Source organism: Nerophis ophidion, linkage group LG09 (assembly GCF_033978795.1).
Source record: "Nerophis ophidion isolate RoL-2023_Sa linkage group LG09, RoL_Noph_v1.0, whole genome shotgun sequence".
Taxonomy (NCBI): domain Eukaryota; kingdom Metazoa; phylum Chordata; class Actinopteri; order Syngnathiformes; family Syngnathidae; genus Nerophis; species Nerophis ophidion.
Window position 1 is genome coordinate 31,983,231 of NC_084619.1, and position 23,701 is coordinate 32,006,931.

General features: G+C 40.8%; 1 protein-coding gene and 1 long non-coding RNA gene across 2 annotated transcripts in view; one reads left to right on the top strand and one right to left on the bottom strand.

Moving 5' to 3' along the window:
- Window positions 1–15,424, top strand: part of opn3 (opsin 3) — a 23,485-nt gene extending 8,061 nt beyond the window's left edge. The window contains exons 2-4 of the mRNA XM_061910845.1: window positions 5,043–5,362; window positions 10,758–11,009; window positions 14,762–15,424. Coding sequence (XP_061766829.1) covers window positions 5,043–5,362; window positions 10,758–11,009; window positions 14,762–15,031 — 842 coding nt within the window. The 3' untranslated portion in view covers window positions 15,032–15,424. The remainder of the gene's footprint in view (window positions 1–5,042; window positions 5,363–10,757; window positions 11,010–14,761) is intronic.
- LOC133559258 (uncharacterized) lies at window positions 5,003–9,941 on the bottom strand. The gene is made up of 2 exons (XR_009808128.1): window positions 9,810–9,941; window positions 5,003–5,309 (listed from the first exon to the last, which is right to left on the bottom strand). It is a non-coding gene; the product is annotated as an uncharacterized LOC133559258 (long non-coding RNA).
- Window positions 15,425–23,701: the final 8,277 nt, after the last annotated feature.

Consider the following 23,701-nt stretch of genomic DNA (forward strand, 5'->3'; position numbering starts at 1 on the left):
CGCCGACACCCCCGGTTGTTTCAGGGGGTTTCCGACTCTCGGACATCACCCGGGGTTAACATTCTCCGATTTTCCCTCGGACTACAATATTGAGGGCGTGCCCTGATAGCTTTACTTTTAACGTCCTCCACAACATGTCATCGCCCGCCTTTACACCATGCTATCTGCGTGCGCTTCACGGTGGAAGAGGGGTTAGTGCGTCCGCCTCACAATACGAAGGTCCTGCAGTCTTGGGTTCAATCCCGGGCTCGGGATCTTTCTGTGTGGAGTTTGCATGTTCTCCCCGTGAATGCGTGGGTTCCCTCCGGGTACTCCGGCTTCTTCCCACTTCCAAAGACATGCACCTGGGGATAGGTTGATTGGCAACACTAAATTGGCCCTAGTGTGTGAATGTGAGTGTGAATGTTGTCTGTCTATCTGTGTTAGCCCTGCGATGAGGTGGCGACTTGTCCAGGGTGTACCCCGCCTTACGCCCGATTGTCGCTGAGTTAGGCGCCAGTGCCCCCTTCGACCCCAAAAGGGAATAAGCGGTAGAAAATGGATGGAAGAATGGATGGATGGATATCTGCGTGCCGGCCGGATGCATGCATGTCGCTGCTTCTATCCTCACACGTACGCGATTGCAAGGCATATTGTCAACAGCCATACAGGTTACACTGAAGGTTGTGATATAAACAACTTTAACACTCTTACTAATATACGCCACACTGTGAACCCACACCAAACAAGAATGACAAACACATTTCGGGAGAACATCCTCACAGTAACACAACATAAACGCAACATAACAATTACCCAGAATCCCATGCATCCATGACTCTTCCAGACTATATTATACACGCCCGCGCCCCCAACCCCGCCCACCTAAACCGACGCAGGTGGGGGGGGGGGGGGGGGGGGGGTTGGTGCTAGCAGGGTGTAATTAGCCTCTCTGAGAGATCCACTGGAGACCAGCCTAGTTTCTTGAAGAGCAGCTATGCTGACATCAAGCCTGGCAAGCTCCTTATCACTAGAAGACCCAGGATTTGTTGCTCTACCTATAAAACCCAAAGGGCAGCCGATCGGCTGGAAGGCCCCATGTGAACCTTCCTTTTGTTATATAAATGGGACAATCACTGGGGGACCACAAGAGGGGACATTCTGAGCCACTTCACTCAAAACACCTTGACATAAAATGGGGGAGGGGGAGAATCAGATAGGAGCTGCTAACTGACTGTCTGTGTTTCACCAGTTTGCCAAGGTGGCAGCCTGGGCAGAAAATATGAGCTGAATCAAAATGTAATATATGTAGAAGGATGTAGAAGTTATCAGGACCCTTCAACACAGGGCTTCCAACATCCCCACCAGACACATAGGAAAAGTAAAAGAACAGAACCACATAAAAAAAAAAAAACACTCAAAATCTGTGGTAGCCCCACCAGTCATTTACAGAATTGCTCATCAAGTTCATATCCGTACAAGATAATGATTTATTTTATGTAACATTTTTTTCAAACTGAGATACACCAGAAACGGATTTGTTTAATTTTAGAATTTGTATATTGTTTTTGCCTGTTTTGCTCTTTCCCTCTATTTCCTCTTTTCCTGTCTCTCCCGGTCTCAACTCATAGATACCCAGACTGACTGTTGCTGTTTGCCCATACTGTAATGTGATGTTATGTCAAAGATATGATATTATATGTCTAATTTCAAAATACCAGTTATAGATTTGAGCTGTGCCAGGTTCTGCTCAACTCCTCAAGTCGCCTTTATGCAGAAGACAAAAGATATTCACAGTTAAATTCTCAGATGTGCTCAGAGAACGCACCCAAGGGGCACTGCCATGCCAATGACCAATGTGGCCCTAATGGCTCATGTGACTGCAACCTGATTACCTCGTTTACATAACAAAAGGAGGGCCTTCCAGCCGATCGGCTGACCTTCTATAAGTAAAGAAGCCAAATGGCTGCTCTCTGGGTCTTCTAGTGTTATCTATGATGGCCGTCTTTCTGGCGTCGTCCACTTCACGAAGGTCATCAGAGATTCCTGTGCACATTGTTCGCACATTTCAGCTTGCTAATTGAAGAGCTGGACTCTTCTTTCTTTTCTTCTTTTTTTGTTTGGTACATAAAATTAACCGTATGCTTTTCATGCCTTTGTAGTACACTGAGCTCCAGGCACCCACTGAGGCAGGCAAACGTTGGCGGGACGACCCCTTTTTGACCAGGGGCTGCCTGGCTTAAGGCGGACGGTAGTCGACCGATAAGACACGATGATCCCTTCCACCGTCGAAACTGACCCGTGGCGCCCCTTTCCTACGCCAATTGGATAGGGGCTTATAACCCTTAACTGTCAGAATTTGTGTTGTTTCCACACTTGGTTAAAGTGATGCTGGAGTATCCTCTCCAGACCGTAAGCTTGGGCATTTCATATGGAGATCCTGGGTTGCCCAGTCATCAGGATCCCCCTTCGACCTTGCTGATAAGATCCAAAGGAATGCTGAACATGACGTTTGGCAGCAGCTTGGCTGCAGGAGCTGCCGAAACAGTGTTTGCAAAGCACCAATCCGCCTTTGGGGCTCCATTACTGATTTTGGAAGGTTTACTCTTTTACACATGGTCGTTGAGTCTATGTATATGTATAGACCTCCTCTGCCCTGGCCGTTTGCTGGTTTGTTCAGCTCATCTGCCCATCGGTGCAGTGTAAACACCAAGTCTACGGGTATTACATACCCAGGCTTGTAGTCAGAGTTGTCCTTCTCCTAGGAAGACGTCCGGCCAAGGATGTTGAGCTCTTCCTACCCTTCTAGATGGCCGAAGGGCGAGCGCCCTTTGACCTTTGGCGAATCTTGTTTTTGCTTCCACCAGGGTGTCTAGCCACCCACCTCAACAGCCGCAGTCAGGGACTGGTGGGAGTGCCAGTTGAGTCGCCGGCATTCTGACCCTGAAACAGGTTGTACTGGATTACAGGTTACCAGTAGAAGATCCAACCGACCTGACCATATATATATATATATATATATATATATATATATATATATATATATATATATATATATATATATATATATATATATATATATATATATATATATATATATATATATATATATATATATATATATATATATATATATATATATATATATATATATATATATATACACACATCCATCCATCCATTTTCTACCACCTGTCCCTCTTGGGTCCCGTGGGTGTTGGAGCTTATCCCAGCTGCACTCGGGCAAAAGGCAGTGTACACTCTGGACAAGTCGCCACCTCATTGCATGGCCAACACAGATAGACAGACAACATTCACATTCACACACTAGGGTCAACTTTGTGTTGCCAATCAACCTATCCCCAGGTGCTATGTATGTACAGTATACTGTATATACATGTGTATATATAGTGTATATGTTATATATATGGATAGCTGAGGCAAGCAAAAAGTTTGCTCAGCCATGCTGTACAGTTTAGTTTATGATGGAGTTTTACCTTTAAATAAACTTTTGACTTTCAAAACTTTTAAATACCATCAACCGTCTCTTTAGTCCCCTGCTTTGCAAAACTAGTAGGTTGAGGAGCTCTGTTTCCTTGTCATCAGTGACTGTTGAAGCTCTGATGACTGTGGACTTTCTGCACAGAGTAGCCTCCGCCCACTGTGCGCTGGAGTTTGTGATCCCCTTGTATGTCGCCACCTACCGCACATACAGTATTTGTCACGACAGTCCCATTATGATGTGTTGACCAGCCAGGGCGAACAGAACTGCATAAGGGAATACTGAAATGAAAGACAACCAATATCAAGGCAGTACTACCTCGATTTTCATATGCCCCGGTCTTAGTATGATGGTTTTTTTGTTTTTAATTAGTCAATAAGTAGATGGCTATACAAAATATATATGTATATATTCATTATTACACATGAATTAGTTGCTTGACAGTTTTAGGACTTTGTAACCAATATCTTAAAACTAGAATATTAAATCCTCCTTGTTTGCTAATTTTACCAAACCTTCAAAACACGAGCGGCTTTATTCCCTACTTATTTTATGACTTTTTAAAACATTTTAATTTACTGTCTTATATTTGGGGTCAATACAATATTTGTATTGATTCAACAACTTGACATCAGCAACCGGATGTTGAGATACATTTACAAAAACCTCTGAATAACACTTGGCAGCCTTGTTTTTCCTAATGCACCAGCATAAAAGCTGTGAAATTATAATCAACTTGAAAGTAACAAGCAATCATTTTAATTAATGTTCAGCCAAGCATGCACAGTACATGTACTGATCATCCCTAGTGTTTATTTGTGTTAGTACTTTAATTACAAAGCTAAAAAAATATTAAAATAAAATATTTAAAACCCTATACTGCTGCATATACTATTTTCTTGATAATGTCACTTTCATGGCATAATTATTGTGATTTCGTTTGAGAAAGCCCCTGTCCTAATTGGGTCTCTTTTAAATTCGGCTAGTACATAATGAAGTGTCTAGTGTATACAGAAGATCATTGCTGACACGGCTTGGCATTGAACCAAAATAAACATTGTCATTCAACCTTCGTAGGTGTCCTCCAACGTGACAAAACAATGTTGTCTGTTGACAAATAAGGCGTATCACCCTTGCACCTCAACCCAAGTATTTCTCAGTAGAGGTTGTTGACTGACGCGTATGCACAAGCCAGGGAGCTGCAGCAATAATGCCTGTCTCAGCACGTCCATCATGCTGAAACTCTATCTGGGAAGTTGTGACATGATGAAGAACACGCACTCGCCCGCTTTATTGGTGCCGATGCAACATTTCATTCATTAATGAGGAGATTAATGAATTATGACAGCTTTGAAATGGGTATTAGTCTGTGTATATGGATAGCTATATGTACTGTATGTATTGGCCGAAAATCCACGATCAGTTGCAAACACTACTCCATGACAGACATGAACACAGTGCAGATGTCAAAAGTGTGAGTAGGAGTCAAGTCTTTCCAAAAACATGAAACATGCTGCAGCATTTCAAGAAGTCTGATGATTTATTTTGCTCCCACCGCCAGGCATCATTTCCATCATGACTTTGGCAGCCTTGGCCTATGAGCGCTACATCCGGGTGGTCCACGCCCAGGTGGTGGATTTCCACTGGGCATGGCGGGCCATCGCCCACATCTGGGTGTACTCCCTGGTTTGGACCGGTGCTCCTCTCCTAGGCTGGAACCGCTACACACTGGAGATCCACCAGCTGGGATGCTCCTTGGACTGGGCATCGAAGGACGCAAACGATGCTTCATTTATCCTCCTCTTCCTCCTGGCTTGTTTCTTCGTACCTGTGGGGATCATGATCTACTGTTATGGGAATATCCTCTACACTGTGAAAATGGTGAGACAGGCAAAGATGCTTTTTATCCCATGTGACGCTGCAGTATGAATTATGAGTCGCGAAAACCTTTGAATGGCTGATACAATTGCTTAGAATAAACACAAAAATGACTACAATGATCATTCTAAATTAACAACAAGTGACTGGATGGAATGAGCACTGTACATTAAAATTTGTATTTTTTTTTTATTAATTGTCAACGTTTATACAGATTTGCTCTTGGACTGACCATTGCACTTACAGCATTGTGCAAAAATGTTAAACTACCACAACTATTTGTTGTTTTTCTTTTAACCATTTTACAGTACAGGTGTTCCTTGGGTTATGAACAAGTAGGTCGGAGTGCGTGTGTAATCTAACATATAAGGGACCTAGAGCGGGGGTGTCCCAACTTTTTGACTGGGGCGCTGCGTTGGACTGAAAAAATTTGGCCACATGCCGAAACTGACTGCATGCTAAGTAATTATATATATATATATATATATATATATATATATATATATATATATATATATATATATATATATATATGTATATGTATATGTATATATACACACATATATACAGTATGTATGTATGTATATGCATATATATGTATATATATGGATATATATGTGTATATATATATGTGTATATATGTATGTATATATATATATATATATATGTACAAACCCCGTTTCCATATGAGTTGGGAAATCGTGTTATATGTAAATATAAACGGAATACAATGATGTGCAAATCATTTTCAACTCAAATTCAGTTGAATATGCTACAAAGAAAACATACTTGATGTTCAAACTGATTAATATATATTTTTTTTTTTGCAAATAATCATTAACTTTAGAAATTGATGCCAGCAACACGTGACAAAAATATTATTATTTAATATTATTTAGTGCACAAGCTTAGTTGATCAGCCAACAAGTCTGTATGTGTTTTGATACATGCAGACCTTTAGTTGATCAAATCCCGTATGTACCGGTAGTATGTTCTTCCATCTATGATAATATGTTAAAATTACATTTAATAGCTTTTTTTCTCCATCGGCGATCAAAGGAAATGTGGTTAAATGAAACTGAGTTGTACTCAAAGTGCAAAATAAATTGCACGCATATATGCCAGATACATTTATAGTGGAATTAATATTATGTGGCATTACATGTCAGATCAATCCTGCAGCAGTCTGGCTGCAACACACACACGCAGTTTTCTTTTTTTGAAAAGAAGCTGCAACCTTCACTGCCTTTCATTCCATATTTTATCATCATGAGCTTTTGGGGCTTCTGGCTTTTTCTTCCCCTGTCACTTGGTATTAAAAGGACACTTTTGTGACCTGGGATGATTACAATTACCATATTTTTCGGACCATTTTCTACCGCTTATTCCCTATTGGGGTTGCGGGGGGTGCTGGTGCCTATCTCAGCTACAATCGGGCGGAAGGCGGGATACACCCTGGACAAGTCGCCACCTCATTGCAGGGCCACGCGTCATATTACGTACACTTATTCAGCCTGGTGTTCACTATTATTTATTTATTTTAAATTGCCTTTTATATGTCTATTCTTGGTGTTGGGATTTCTCAAATAAATTTCCCCAAAAAATGCAAAATTATATAGGGTTTTTTTTCCTTCTTTATTATGCATTTTCGGCTAGTGCGACTTATACTCCGGGGCGACTTATACTCCGAAAAATATGCTACGTTTTTGCATTAATGTCGATTATTTTTGCACAAATACTTGACACATCTGACAGAACGCATTATACTGAGGGCAAATGTGTTACTGTAGTCAGTCTGTCTGCAGCTTGGTGCAAATATAGGCTGCTCTGCCACTTCTCCTACCACAAGTGTTTGTAGAAGTAGGAGCTCATACACCTCTCTGCTGCCAGTTATAGTTAGTCTGTTTATTCCCTGAACACCTCTGAGGCATGAGTGGCGCTTATTGCACGTCACATTTTGAAGGGGCTTGGGAAATATTCAACAGCGAGTACTCTAAACCCTAGAGAGCACTTTTGCTGCAAGGACAATCACACAACAGATGGAGAAGCTTTCAGTAACACAAACACAGTGCATCCTTCAGAAACCTTAAAATTTTGTGGGGATATTTCTTGCAGACATCATTTTTAGATCCAGTACTGAGGCACCCTTTTAAGGTGGGGTTACTCAACTAAAATGTTTTGGGGCCACATTTCCAGAAAGCTAATAAATAGGGTTCTGGACTTCTACTTTCAGTATTAGTCTTATTGTTTATGTTGTAATCTAGAGAAATAACATCCTTTACAGTAGACATCTTATTTTGGTCTATTTATTTTGTCAGTTACAGGAGAGCTGTGCTGTTTTAAAGACCTTCTGAAAAACAAAATAGTCAAAGATCATCTCTTTGACAGCCTTCTAGTGTTTTTAGGAATCTGCTGCAAAATTTTAGTCACAAGTTTTTTTAACTGAACTCATGGGCTACCAGTTGAATATCCCAAATGATGTAAGAGAGGACTTAATAAGGATCTTTGAGGAACACTACTAGCATAACTAAAGAGGTTAAACATACTTACTGTATATGAAACGAGCTACAGCAACACCTTAGTTACATAATTGTGACTGCCATAAAGGAGAGGATCTAAACGCAGGGGTCTCAAACTCAATTCACCTGGGGGCCACTGGATGCAGAGTCTGGGTGAGGCTGGGCCGCAAGAAAAGATTTCCTAAAATAAATGTTGCATACTCCTCAGCATGTCCATCTATGCATCTTCTTCCACTTATCCGAGGTCGGGTCGCGGGGGCAGCAGCCTAAGCAGGGAAGCCCGGACTCCCCTCTCCCCAACTACTTCGTCCAGCTCTTCCCGGGGGATCCCGAGGCATTCCCAGGCCAGCCAGGGGACATAGTCTTCCCAACATGTCCTGGGTCTTCCCCATTGCCTCCTACCGGTCGGACGTGCCCGAAACACCTCCCTCCTCAGCATGTCTAGTTGTATAATGACGTTTCAAATTGTTTTCCTTGTGCACCGCAACTTTCTCTGTGCAAATAAGACACGTCGGGGTGCCCCTGTGCTCAACAAAGAAATATTGCATCCCCCACTTTTCCTGGAATTGTCTTTGCTCATCACTAACGTTTCTCTTCACTGCAGGCTTTGAAAAAGACATGTTTGGGTTTGTGGAATATATTTGTAATTAGCAGATGCACGGAGAATAATGTTATTTCCGCAATGTGTGTCGTTCTGCTTCTTCTCCCTACAGCAACAGGGCGGTCGGCGGATAATACCGTGATAGCGAGCGCAAAAAAGTGACGGCTCCCGGAACTTTATCCGCCGTCATATAGAAATATATGTAGTGTTCATCATGTGAGGCAATGCAAATTAAACAACAAAATAAAGATACGTAAATAACGGTATGAATTGGTCCAGGTTATCCGGGACGGTTATTACTGACGGACAGGTGTCGCGGTGTGACTGCGGCCAGGCACGTAAGAAAACCCTAGTCTCCATGGCAACGTCATTGTCGCTTTCACTCATTTGCCGCTTTCCCACTAACGCAGGGGTAGGCAACCTAGAACGTTTAAAGAGCCATTTTGGACCCAAATAACAACGCTGTCATGCGGCATTCATATTAAACTTTCATATTAAGGTGGGGTGCCGCAAAAAAACGTCTTGCGGGCCGCGTGTCTGAGACCCCTGATCGAAAGGGATGTCTTGTGGAATTCCTCAGTTATGTCAATTTGGACCCCTGTGTTGTTCTATGTTTGCTAGTGTTACAGGCCTCGCACTGAGTAGCCTGGTCCCAGTGTTCGTAATGGTGTGTCCTGTTTTATGGGATAAAAAGAAGATACAAAGTGCTTGATTGCGTTCTCATTGCAGGGTGTGGCCTGACTTTTTTATTAAACATTTCTTGATTTCTTTACTCTCATTTACATTTCTATTGTGCTTTTAATCACATCCAAATGGTTTCGACAATGTCATTTCAAATCCACATTTGTTCATTCACATTGTTAAACGATTACATCAAATCCACAAAAACACGGAGGATTGATCGTTACATATCCCAACACTTTTTGTTCTGACATATGCATCACATAGCAGCACTGTTGCTTTAATAAACCTCTTCATTTTACATGTTTGCACTGTATTCTGACAGAGCCTCGTTTTAATATTGCTGCTTTCTTGAATGCTTTTTTTCCATATTGTCACTGTCATTTATAAATCAATTACAATTACACATATTGTTACCTGACTATACCTATAAAACATCTCAACAATCAGTTTTTCTTAAACAAGTCCACTTCCGCCGCCATTCCCGCCCAACCACGCGCTCACACACAAAGGGAGACGTCGCTTATTGAATGTTACAAATGTCATCACAAATACACACATTTAAAAAAAATACTTCGATATTTCTATATTCAGAAACGCTTATAATTGCTTGGAGACAAATGTGTTAATATCATCACACTTTACCGACCTGTTTTATGGGATAAAAAGAACACACGAAGTGCTTGATTGCGTTCTCATCGCAGGGTGTGGCCTGACTGAGACACGGAAGCACTAATGAGCACCTCCTATTTCCCTCCTGTCCTATACGAGTGCTCTCTCTGCTGGCGTGGCGGAATAACATGTCTGTGGCATTCAGCTTGGAACCTAACACTAACTGACTTTAGATATGAAAATACCTTGAACTAAATTACGATACCCTATTTACACATTCATTTTACAAAACAATTTTGACTAATTATAAGTGTCACAATAGCAAGGTTAAAATGTTAAGGTTCATAAAAACAAGGATCTGACCATTTGTTAACAGGGGTGGCTGTATACAACAAGAGCATTTTAGTATTTTGGGGGAATTTGATGCAAAAAGAAATGTCTCCCAATTTCTAACTGACCTCGGGGGCCGGTGTGGCAGGATTTAGCCCACGAGTGACCAGTTGAATAGTCTTGCTTTAAGCTCAAGGTAAGAAGAAAAGCAGTAATAAAACAAAGATTATAAACGTCAATGTCTTCGTTCCATGTCACTGCAGAACTTTCGACAAGGTGCAGTAAATCTACAATGCAACATTGATTAAATTTTTTTTTTTTTTATACCAATTGGGTGAAGGTTCATGGGAATTTAGTGTTCATCCCAAAGGTCTTGCCAGCTAATTTTGAGTATCTCATGAAAAAGTTCAAGAATATTTACTTAAACTCTTGGTATTTTTGTAACTGTTCAATTTAGACATTTTACTTGTATTTAATGACCAATACCTGCAAAGTCGCATAAATACAATGACTGCATGTTTTAATGGAGATCAGCTTGGATAATAAGAGCAATTCAATGTTGAAAGTCATAGAAATAAAACTCAACTAACTCACCAGTCAATCAAACACAAAAAGAACATTCACCAACTCCTACTTTTTTTCTGCTACCTTTTAGCTGCGCTCCCTCCAGGATCTCCAAACAGTCCAGATAATCAAGATCTTGCGATACGAGAAAAAGGTAGCTGCAATGTTTCTTCTTATGATCTCCTGCTTCCTGGTGTGCTGGACACCATACGCTGTCGTGTCCATGATGGAGGCCTTTGGCAGGAGGAGCATGGTTTCGCCTACTTTGGCCATCATCCCTTCATTCTTTGCCAAGTCCAGCACAGCCTACAACCCCCTCATCTATGTACTCATGAGCAGAAAGGTTGGTAATCATATACTCATCAACTTTTACAAATTGTCAATGTGTGTGGGGGCAAGTATTTGGAGCATTCCATCAAATCGGTTCACTCTAAAATAATGTTTTTGTTTGTTTAAGTATTGTGGAACCTGGTTTTACTAAATTAATTGGTTCTACAACATGGTTCGCCAATCAAAACATTCGTATAGTGAAGCAGAGCTCCCTATAAGAATCAGTGTAAACAAGAATAATTTGCGAGCAGAAATGGACCAAGGAAAGTCTATCTTATGGAAATATAAACAAATGGGCTGTATTTGTATAGCGCTTTTCTATCCTCAAGGTACTCAAAGCGCTTTGACACTACTTCCACATTTACCCATTCACACACACATTCACACACTGATGGAGGGAGCTGCCATGCAAGGCGCTAACCAGCACCCATCAGGAGCAAGGGTGAAATGTCTGGCTCAGGACACAACGGACGTGACGAGGTTTGTACTAGTTGGGGATTGAACCAGGGAACCTCGGGTTGCGCACGGCTACTCTCCCACTGCGCCACGCCGTCCCCCAATATCAGGTTCAAAGCCTTGGCAAGTTGTTCTCCCAACAAAATGATTATGCATACACTGAACCAATATATTTATACAAATTAATCTGAATTAAAACATAATTTCAATAAACCTGTAGGCACCTTCTGAAAAAATGGTTTGGTCCACGCCCTAATGTTCCCTTTAAGGTGCGCTCTTGCGCAATTGCGCACTGCTCATTTGTCCTCTGTGAAAGGAAACTCTATGCAGCCCACAAAAAACTAATCCAACTTAAACTCCAAACAAAATGAACACATAAATTATTCTGTCCCATTTTCAACAAGTGGTCTCAACAGATAAAACAATGACATCAGCCGAGACGTTTTAGGGAGGAAAAGGAGGTGCAGTGCATCAATAATCATTTTATCGAGCAACCCTGATTACTGTGTGTAATCACACCCAAACAACATCAGCAACAAAACTTCAATCTAACAAAGCTGATTACTTTTTGCCGTAATCACACCAAAACAAACAAATTATATGTGGTATTGACAGCAGCCGCTCTCTTTCATTTGCATCAAAAGGCCCACACACTCTCAGCCAGTTATGCATTCAAGGCCAAAAAAATAGTCGGATAACTTTTCTGTATAATGACACATTCAACTTCTACTCAGTGATTATTAATTATATATACTAAGTAATTATTAACATAAATATGAATAATTACAGAGTAATTGAATACTGACCATGGACGATAATTTACGTTATCATGATGTGTTCAATGTGGCCATGTAAAATGTGTGGGACAAAAAAAATCGATTTAGAATTTTTGACAGTTTATACAGACTGTTAGTATATATAATGGAACATTAAACCGTTATGCTCTGCTACACCAGAATCAGCAGTAGCTTTTTCATCTGAGTTTGACCCCACAGCAAACACTCACTCCCAGCTGTTTTTGTTTATTAGAGAACTGCTGTAACACTGGCAGTGACTAGGACATTATCAACACTTTGGCTTTTTCAATTATGTAACAGCATAATACATGCTAAATGTATAACTCAATTTCAATTTTAATTGATATTAAATTAGCTTTGTTGTTTTTCATATTTGTTTTATAACCGTGTTCAATGTGCTCTTTGTTTTACTTGGACATTTAAGTTAAATGGTATATATTTACCTGTCGACTATCTTGAGCCAGTACGCTTGTTTTCTGTTTTTTTTTGTTTTTTTTGCACATCAGTTCTTGATTATTTTTTTGTAGCGTGAACAAAGTGTGTGTCAGTTTGCACATACTTTTCAGACGTGTTAAATAAAACGCTAAATATTGCTTGCAAAACAGAGTGTTGCAAAATCACATTACGCGTGCCGAATAATATATTTGCATTTTCTCCTCCCTGATGAGCAGCATCAATTTTGCATATTAATGATGACAGGGACGCAAAATGCATTACACGGCTTATTCTGCACATTACAATTTGCACACTTTTAGTACATCAGTTTTGCGTGTGCTATCAAGTTTGCGTGTATTTTAATACACGTAAACCTTTAGTAAATTAGGTCCATAGTAAGCATTATAAAATCCTCCAGTCTTCTGTAAATTACGTCAGCCGGCTGATGTTGGCCCACCCACATTTTGGAGCTAAAAGTGGCCGTTCCAAAATGTGCTAATCCTTTTTAGAAAAAAAATACTTTTTTTTTGATTGATTGAAACTTTTATTAGTAGATTGCACAGTCCAGTACATATTCCGTACAATTGACCACTAAGTGGTAACACCCGAATAAGTTTTTCAACTTCTTTAAGTCGGGGTACTCGTTAATAAATTCATATTTAGCCTAATATCACTACTGTGTCTACTTTGTAGGGGGCTTACCTTTTATTATGAAAGGAAGTGCCAATGGCAGTATTGGAGTGGCCCTTTAAAGAGGAACTGCACTTTCAATGGATTTTTTTATATAATTCACAATCCTTATGAGAGACAAGAACACACATCTTTTTTAATGCATTCTAACTCGTAAATAAACGCAAATAAAAGTCTGCTTACAATGCAGCCAATTGCGTCTATTGCGTTTATTCTGACCATAAAACCCAATAGCCATCCAAAAAGTGCCAAAATTACCCCATTTACATTTCATGACCTGAATAATATCCAAGTATTAGCGATATTGTTATTATAAGCGCTAACGTTAAGAACATACATTTAGTGGCGCATTTATCAGAGAGGCAACTTTCTTATGCTGCTGTATTGACATCTTTCTCGCCTCTGAGCTTGTGAAAATTAATTATTGATCAAAAATAATGTCTCTCACCTCGACTGTAAAAGGATGTGGAGATAAACTGAGAAGTTGGTCGACTTTGACAGCTAATTCAATCAAATCAAATCAAATCAAATCGACTTTATTTATAAAGTACATTTAAAATTTACCACAGGGGTAGCCAAAGTGCTGTACAATGGACAGGTTAAAATATAATAGGAAGACCGAGCAAACAACACAACACAAACAGAACATGATTAAAAACTAAATAAATAAAACATAAAAACATAAAAACAGGTTCACAGCCGGTGTATAATGGGGCGCCATTGCAGGATGGATATCACTTAGTGTTAAAAGCCAAGGAATAAAAGTATGTTTTTAAGAGAATTTAGACCCGGAGATGGTGAGAAATTCAAGCGAAATACGCTGGTTTGCACCAATCCTTTTTTAACCCAACCTGAGGACAGGTAATTCTTTATCTAAACTAGATTATATCAACATCCCATCAGTCGGTATCCCAGTGAGAGCAGACCATGTACAGTAAGTAATATTTTATCATGTTTGTTGGCTCTCATGAAGTCTGCAGTGAGTAATAATCAGTGATGTCGTTGAAAGAAGAATCAAATTAGTTTTTGAAACTATTGTGCTGCTCTATGGTTAAAATGGCAAAAAAAAAACATAGAAATTAAATTTTATTATGAATGTGACTGTTACTGCATTACATCTATACTAACAGAGTGTATATACAACTATGATGGAGGTGTTTAGAGGCTTTTTAGAGTGCTTTATAGGGGAAATAGCGTGACTGCCATAGACTTTATTAAAAACTGACTTTTGAACCCATTTATTTACTGGCCAGAATGCATTAAAAAAAGGAAAAAACATGAGTTCTTATCTTACTTAAGGGTTGTGAATGATTGGCAATATTTTTTCAAAAAGCGCAGCTTCCCTGGACTCCAAAGGTTAATCTCTCCTCTCTTACTCACCTCACAGTTCCGACACTGTTTGCTGCAGCTGCTGTGTTCGAGGTTGTCTTGGCTCCAGCGCAGTTTCAAAGAACGCCCCCTGGCTCCGGCCCAGGGTCCCATCCGACCCATTGTGGTCTCCAACTCATGCGGCAGCAGAAACAGACCCAAAAAGAGAGTGACCTTCAACACGTCCTCCATCGTCTTCATCATTACCAGTGATGACTTGCACCGCTTCGACGTGACTTCCAAGACTGCAGAGTCGTCCGTTAATGTCATTCAAGTGAAGCCACTGTGATCCCCAGAGAATGAACTGCCTCAGGACCCGGCTTACAATTCAAAGCCAAAATCCAAAACGATTTTTAAAAACCTGCACAAAACAGTGAGTGTGTATATCTTCCGTTGTGGCTGAAGTTTAGAACCTCTGCAATGCACTTATCCCTGACAGAGTTCATTCTAAAGGCATTTTGTGCAAGTATGATATTCTCATCAAAACGTGACATATTTGATGTAGTTAACACCTTTGTCAACTTCCTCATGCGATAGATGTGCTTAGGACTTTGTGGAGTAGTAGTATGGATTTATGTGTACCGCATTGGTTAATAAGAAAACAAGCCTTAGCTCACCTGCCATACTTAAGGACACTGATATTAGTGTGTGTATTGATTCAATAAAGATATCCTATTTTAGACTACCTGGATCCTCCTCTAGATTTTCAATCTAAATCCCCCCAAATATGACGTGGGCAGCCACCGTTGATGATGTGTGACCTGTATGTATGAAGAGAACTACAGTGAATTCGATAGAGGAGACAGGACTGGACCCCTGGTATGCTCCTGTCAGACGTGTCTTTCATAACCTCTTGGAGAGTCGGTTACGAACAGATATTGATGCTTGATATAAATTTCTAAAGCTGTGAACATATGAGTTGCAGTCGTGTATATCTTCAATTCCAAATGTTTTAGATTATTTTTCAATGGATATTAACATGGTAAAATTAAATGTAATATATTTTATTACAATAATCTCAACGTCCTACCAAACTTTATTGTTTAATGATGCGATACATATTCCTCTGAGGATGTGATGAGAGTAAAAATACATTATAGTTCTGTTTTTAGTATAGTCGCGGCTATCCATACCATATTTTCTAGAATGTAAACCGTACCGGTTTATAAACCGCACCCACACAATTTTAGAAGAAAACATATTTGTTCATGTATTAGACCAGGGGTAGGATACCTGTGGCTCGCGAGCCAGATATGGCTCTTTTGATGACTGCATATGGCTCTTAGATTCATCTTAGCTGACATTCCTTAACGGGATAAGTAATGAATAATGCACATGTTCGAGGTTTTGGGTGGCTCAGCCAATCCCAGCTGTCTTTTGGAGTACAGGAAGGTGGCATTATTGGTAAGAAGGTAAGAAGAATAACAATGTTATTAAAAAGAATGAGACTTATTGTACTTTAAAAATTTTGGTCTTATTTATAAATGAACGGTTTTAGTTGTATTCACTGTTAAAAAATACTATATGGCTCTCACGGGAATACATTTTAAAATATTTGGCTTTCATGGCTCTCTCCGCCAAAAAGGTTCCCGACCCCTGTATTAGACAGACACCACAAACCAGACACTAAGCTGCAAATATATTTCAACACGTTGTGAAATGAGATACTTACACAGACAGATTTTGTAAATGTTTATTTACATACCTTAATTGTTTCCAAACGGCAGTAAAATAGCTGATCAAATAAAACAGAAGTCATTGATGTCTTTATTCATCCTTTGTGAGATTTTTTACTTTTTTAGTAAAGTTCAAGATGTTTATCCGGATTCTTCCTCCATATATTTTGTAAACATCCATCCACCCATCCATTTTCTACCGCTTGTCTCTTTTGGGGTCGCGGGGGATCACAGCTGCATTCGGGCGGTAGGCGGGGTACACCCTGGACAAGTTGCCACCTCACCGAAGACTTTGTAAACAGTTTGAGTTTGAACAGTTTCTTAGACTGGATCATAAAAATTCCATAATTTTGCCGTGAGTGAAGAAAAATCCATAGATTACCCGCACCTTTGTATGAACTGCAGGATTCAACGGTTAGGGAAAAAAAAGTAGCCACTTGGAGTCCAGAAAATACGGTCATTAGTTCTGTGGTAAATTCATTTTGGTGAAGTAGGATTATTTTTAATAGATATTTTTCACTGCGATGAGGTCGCGACTTGTCCAGGGTGTACACCGCCTTCCGCCCGATTGTAGCTGAGATAGGCTGCAGCACCCCCCGCGACCCCGAAGAGAATAAGCGGCAGGAAATGGATGGATGGATGGATATTTTTCATAATACAAAAGCAGTCCAAGAGAAGCAACGAACAATTTGCAGTCATGTTGTTGTTGTGATAGAATATACATTCAATTACAGCTAACGCCAGCTATCCAAATGGCTATTATTAGCTAACAACACTAATGTGCGTGCAGGTGTTACGTAAGTCCTGTACCTAATTAAAACATTACGTAGGAGAAGCCATGACAGGGTGGGATATACCGTGTAAAATACATGGGAAAGTTGGCGCCCTCTAGGCATCTGTGTGAATGTATCAATCAGACTATGGTCCGAGCAGAGACTGAATGAGCGCCCCTGTAGGGAGTACCGGAGGGCCCCGGCCCCGACCGCCCACCGGATGGCGAGGCACTCCCTCTCCACTGTGCTGTACCTCGCCTCCCATTCGGAGAGCTTCTGGCTGATGTGTAGGATGGGGCGGTCGTTGCCCTCCACCTGCTGGGACAAAACAGCTCCCAGTCCTCTGCCCGATGCGTCAACCTGCAGACAAAACTGGAGAGAAAGATAAGGCATGTGCAGGACCGGCTCTTTGCAGAGGGCCTTTTAAACCCTCTCAAACGCCTGCTGGCATCGCTCCGTCCACTGGACCAGATGTGGAGCACCCTTTCGGGTGAAGTCAGGTTTCGGGTCTGGCGGGGTACTACCGGAGGCTTATCCCCCGGTTTTGCGGACCTGACCAGCCCACTAACTGACCTCACCCAAAAGGGTGGTCCAGATCTGGTCCAGTGGACGGAGCAGTGGCAGCAGGCGTTTGAGAGGGTTAAAAAGGCCCTCTACGAGAAGCCTGTACTGCACATGCCTGATTTTTCTCTCCCTTTTCGTCTGCAGGATGACGCGTCGGGCAGAGGACCGGGAGCTGCTTTGTCCCAGCAGCTGGAGGGAGAGAGGAACTGTGCAGTCGGTCTTTAGAGTTTTGATGGCAGGTACAGCGCGAGAGTCTGTTGAAATAAAAAAGTGTTTCTCGCCCTCCTCTCAGGTCATTTTTTCCTAACTATGATCTGGCAGCAGCAGTAATCTCAAAAGACCCTCAATTGCCGTGAATGTCAATCAAGTGACGAAAGTGACGTATTAGTGAAGATTGATGATCGCTAATTTTTAGGTACATTTTTTTAATGCCTGGCTGGCGACCGACTGACACACCCTCCACGATTGATCGGTGGCTCGCAATCGACGTAACCCGCACCCCTCCGCTAAGGCTATGTTCACCCTGGAAGTCAATTGTGTTGTCCATGCCCATATCTGATTGATAATGTACATGTGAAAACTACAATTCTGTTTTGTTTTGGGTTTTTTTCAAATCTGACCCAGGACTCTTTCGTTTCGGATATAAATCCGATATGTACCTGTTGCAACTGTCCGCACCAGCATTAATCAGGGTCATGTTTATTTCTGTTAGCACGGAGCTCCACGAATGACATCATGTTCACGCCAGTTCACGGACGCACTAAGTTCATATTAGACAAACATAGAAGTCACATTTTCAGGGCTGCGAAGAATACTCATGTTTTTAAGAGCAGGCTTAAAGATCAACCTTTTTGATTTGGCTTTTACCTAGTATGAAGTATTCTATTGAAGTCATTTGTATTTTGCTTTTTATCCTATTAGTTATACAATATTTTATTGAATTCTATTTATTTATTATTTATATACTGTGTATATTTTATATGAATCTTCACATGTCTACTTGTATTTTATTATTTATTTCTACACATGGGTCTTACGATTTTACAAGTTGTATTATTTCTATTTTCCAACGTTCCTCAGATGAGCCATCTGCCTCAGGGGTTATCGACCGTGCTTGTGGGGGCGCTTTTGTGTCAGCGTCCTGGTGGCCATGGTCTGATGACCTCCTGGTGCAGGTGGCTCCTGTGATAGTGTTTACTTACATGTCTCCTCTGTACTCAGCAATGAAATCATTGGTCCATATAGTGTGTGTGTGTGTGTGTGTGTGTGTGTGTGTGTGTGTGTGTGTGTGTGTGTGTGTGTGTGTGTGTGTGTGTGTGTGTGTGTGTGTGTGTGTGTGTGTGTGTGTGTGTGTGTGTGTGTGTGTGTGTGTGTGTGTGTGTGTGTGTGTGTGTGTGTGTGTGTGTGTGTGCGTGCGTGCGTGCGTGTGTGTGTGTGTGTGTGTGTGCGATAATGGGGGATATAGGTCCACTGGGGTATTGTTTTAACTTTGTAAAGCACTTTGCGTTGCATTTCTTTTATGTTTGAAAAAGCGCTCTATAAAAAAAGCTTGATTTGATTTGATTACATTTCTTTGTTTATGTGAATAACTACATAAAAGGATTTGATCTCACACAAAAATCTGAATTGGGCATCATACTCTGCAGTGTAAACGTAGCCTTACTCTGTGGCAGGAAATACAGAGAGTATACTCCACAAAATTCCTGGGGGTCATCATTGACGAATACCTCAATTTCAAATGTCACATTAGCCATCTGTTAAACAAATTATCCAAATATGTTGGCCTGTTCTTTCACCTTCGTCATTATCTTCCTCTTTATGCTCTACTTACCTTATACAAAACTCTCTTTGAACCACATTTAAACTAATGTAATATCATCTGGTGTAACACCTTCCCTACCTACCTTCACAAATTACAATCCATGCAAAAGAAAATCATACAGGCTCTGTCATGGTCCAAGTTTAATGCCCCCACTCGTCATCTATTTCATAAATATCATCTCTTAAGACTGACAGAGTTCAATATTTATCAAAATGCTTGTTTAACCTATCAAGTCATTTACAGGCTGAATCTTAGGCTCTGTAGCTTTGTTCCTATCTACCATCCCCAGCATGCCCACAACACTCGTAACTTAGATCTGATAACAGGTAAAAATTGTTTACTGGCTTGTACCGCTCACAGTGTCGTATGCAGGGGACCAACGATTTGGAACCAGCTTAATGAGAGCCTCAAGATGCTGTATCCATTCTCCAACTTCAAACAGAAACTGAAAACTTACATATTAACCACCTATCTTTAATGCCTCATGTGGGGTAGACTACTGTTGGGTTTTGCATGGTTGAATGAATGTATGTATGTATGTGTATGCTTGCTTTAGTACTATTATCTTGTGTTTATCATAAAATGTTTGTTGTTTTGTTTTTGTTTTTTGTTGTAGTGCTTGCTACCATGTTTCATCTTTCCATGTATTTACTGTCCTTTGAACCCCCTGTCAAAAGCTTCTTCTAGCTTATTTGGGGGACCCTTTCACGTACCAACATCTTTAAATGATGATATTCACCACTATTGTAATTGTTATATGGTATTGTGAATAAACTTGAACTTGAACTTGAACTTACTCTCACGCTCATTAAACACATTTAAAAAATGTTTTTCATAGAAATACTGAAAGGTAACGGTTTAGCTTTTAGCCTTGTTCGATAGCGCCACAATGACGCGTCGGTCTGTTCGGGCTATGCCATTTGCCGTTTTCCCAGGTTAGCTGTGGTGCTGGTTAGCCGCATCTATATATCCCCCACACTGCTTGCCTGTCGTATCTCCAGAGGTGGTTAGAGTAGCCAGAAATTGTACTCAAGTAAGAGTACAATTACTTTAGAGATTTATTACTCAAGTAAAAGTAAGGAGTAGTCACCCAAATATTTACTTGAGTAAAAGTAAAAAGTACGTTGTGAAAAAACTACTCAAGTACTGAGTAACTGATGAGTAACCTGTTTACGGCAACAAATAATGCACAAAAACATAAAAATAGCAACGAGCAAATTCAGAGCCAGGAATATCTCTTAAGCAACTAATACAGTAATATATATTAAATAATATTACATTAAAATAAAATTTAAAAAATGGCACATTGAGCCACAATAACTTAACAGCACCATAGCCTCAGTAGGCATTGATTTGATTGATTGATTGAGTGATTGAAACTTGTATTAGTAGATTGCACAGTACAGTACATATTCCATACAATTGACCACTAAATGCTAACACCCCAATAAGTTTTCCAACGTTTATCTATTACTTAATAAATGACCAAGTCGAGGTGACCTACCTCATATATACATACACACACATATAATATATGTATATATATATATATATATATATATATATATATGTAGGTGTGGGAAAAAATCACAAGACTACTTCATCTCTACAGATCTGTTTCATGAGGGGTTCCCTCAATCATCAGGAGATTTTAATGGAAGCATTCACATACAATGGTTTATATAGAGCACAGAGTGGGTGGGTACAGGCAGGCGTAGGGTGTGGTGATTGGCTCATGTGTTACCTAGGAGGTGTTTCCGCCTGTGGCGGCATGTTGAAATGATTTCACTGCGCTTGTTGAGGGATGATAGCTCTGGGTGATATATAATAAACAGTTTCTCTTTCAAGCATAAGTTGCATCTTTTATTACCACTGTTGTAAGGTGTGCTGGATGCAAGAATTTGCCATGTTATTGAATATTCAACATTATTGTCTTTGAGGTTCCAAATGTGTTTGCTGAGTTCGGTAGAATTCTGCAAAGTCTGGTTTCTAAAGGAGGCGTTGTGATTATTCCATCTTGTTTTGAACGCTCCTTCGGTTAATCCTACGTACGTGTCGGATGTGTTAATGTCCTTGCGTATTACCTTTGCTTGGTAAACGACTGATGTCTGTAAGCACCTTCCGTTGAGAGGGCAATCAGGTTTCTTGCGACAGTTACATTCATTATTGGTTTCAGAGTCGTTTAGTCTGGGGGTAGGCAGTCCTTTTGCAATTGCTTTGTTGTGGTTTGAAATGATTTGTTGCATGTTATTCATACAGCTGTAGCTCAATTTAATGTTGTTCTTGTTGAATATTTTTCTTAGGGTGTTGCCTTTGGGGAAGTGTTTGTCGATCAGAGTGAGGAACTTGCGGCCGATGTTGGTTGAGACGTCTTTGCTGAATGGCGGATTATACCAGATGATGTTGTTTCGTTTTCTGCTCTTTTTTGGTTGGTTTCCTGGGGTGGGTTCATAGGTGAGGGTGAAGTTGTATCCGCTTTCATCAAGTGCTTTCTGGTACGGGGGGGTTGCTTGGTCGAATTCAGTTTTGCTGGATGACAGCATCGATAGTCTTTTATTGATTCCGGTAGGTATTCTTTTCGTGGTGGTGGGTGGGTGGTTGCTGTCGTGGTGCACGTATTGGAGTGTTGTGTTGGGTTTCGTGAATGGTTGGTAGCTGTTATTTCTCAGGTTGAAAGTGACGTCGAGGAAGTTGACGGTTTGCTTGTTGGCTTCAATCGTGATCCGTAGGCCGTTTTCTTTGAAGATTTGGCATATGCGCTTCTTGGTGTTCTCGCTGCTCCTTGGCGAGGCGCGGCACACTGCCAGTCCATCATCACGGTAAATACCAAGGTTCAGGTTGAGGCTAGCAAGCTGGGAGAGGAGGAAACTCCCAACGAGTTCGCACGTTTCTGCTCCGTCAAAACTCCCCATAGTAACGTCAAATGTTGAATTGTTCTTTTTTTGCCATGGTGTACTGTTGTGGATGAGTATGGAGTTCTTTGCGTGGATGATGATGTTTCTTTCGTTGCCTGTGATTGAGTCGTAGTCCGAGGCGAAGTTTAGTGCTTGGGTCAGTAGGTCTTGCGTGATGGAAGGGTAAAATTCTTCGATGTCGAAGGAGATAAAGTTGTGTTGTTGTTTGTCTTGGATGTTGTTGAACCATTTGATTACTGCTGCTGTATTTCTCCATTGGTTGAGTGGTGTTTTGTCCTTGATTTTTGCGTTGATTCTGTCCAGGATTATTTTGCTGATTTTTCCTATTTCGGATTTAGTTGGGTTTATTAGTCGGCATGTTGGGTTATTTGCGAAGTTGGGTTTGTGGTCCTTCAGTGTGATGAAGGCTTCTTTGTTGGCTGTGGCGTCCACCCTGTCCTCAATGTCCAGTTCGGTTGCGATCCGCTTGTTTTCCAGGTGGATGTTCTGTAAAGTGTTGGGTTGCGCTTTTTTGTATGATTTGGTGATGCTTTTGTCCAGTAAAGAGTTATGTTCTGGTATCAAGACATATTCCGCTCCAAATTGACATTTGTTGAGCACTGTACGACGATCCGAAATGGAAAAGTTCAGCATCGACTACTCCACGAAGAACATTCCCATACCCGCGCAGAAGGACTACAAGCAAAGACTCATAGAAAAGACGGAACACTTCCTAAGAAGGATGCGGTGGAAAGCACACTTTTTCCTCCACCCTGAAACAAAAGGAACGCAAAAGGAAACTTACGGATTCAAATCTACCAAGAACCCACCCACAGTCAAGGAATTAAAGGACTTTGAGAACGACATGCTCAAAATGATACAATCAGTCAAATTTAAGCCAGCCCGCAACCCATTCCTCACCAAGCTGAAAAATGACACGGAGCGTATCAAGAAAGTAAGCAACCTCATCATAGCCGCCGATAAAACCACAAACTTCTACAGAATGGACATACCAGAACATAACTCTTTACTGGACAAAAGCATCACCAAATCATACAAAAAAGCGCAACCCAACACTTTACAGAACATCCACCTGGAAAACAAGCGGATCGCAACCGAACTGGACATTGAGGACAGGGTGGACGCCACAGCCAACAAAGAAGCCTTCATCACACTGAAGGACCACAAACCCAACTTCGCAAATAACCCAACATGCCGACTAATAAACCC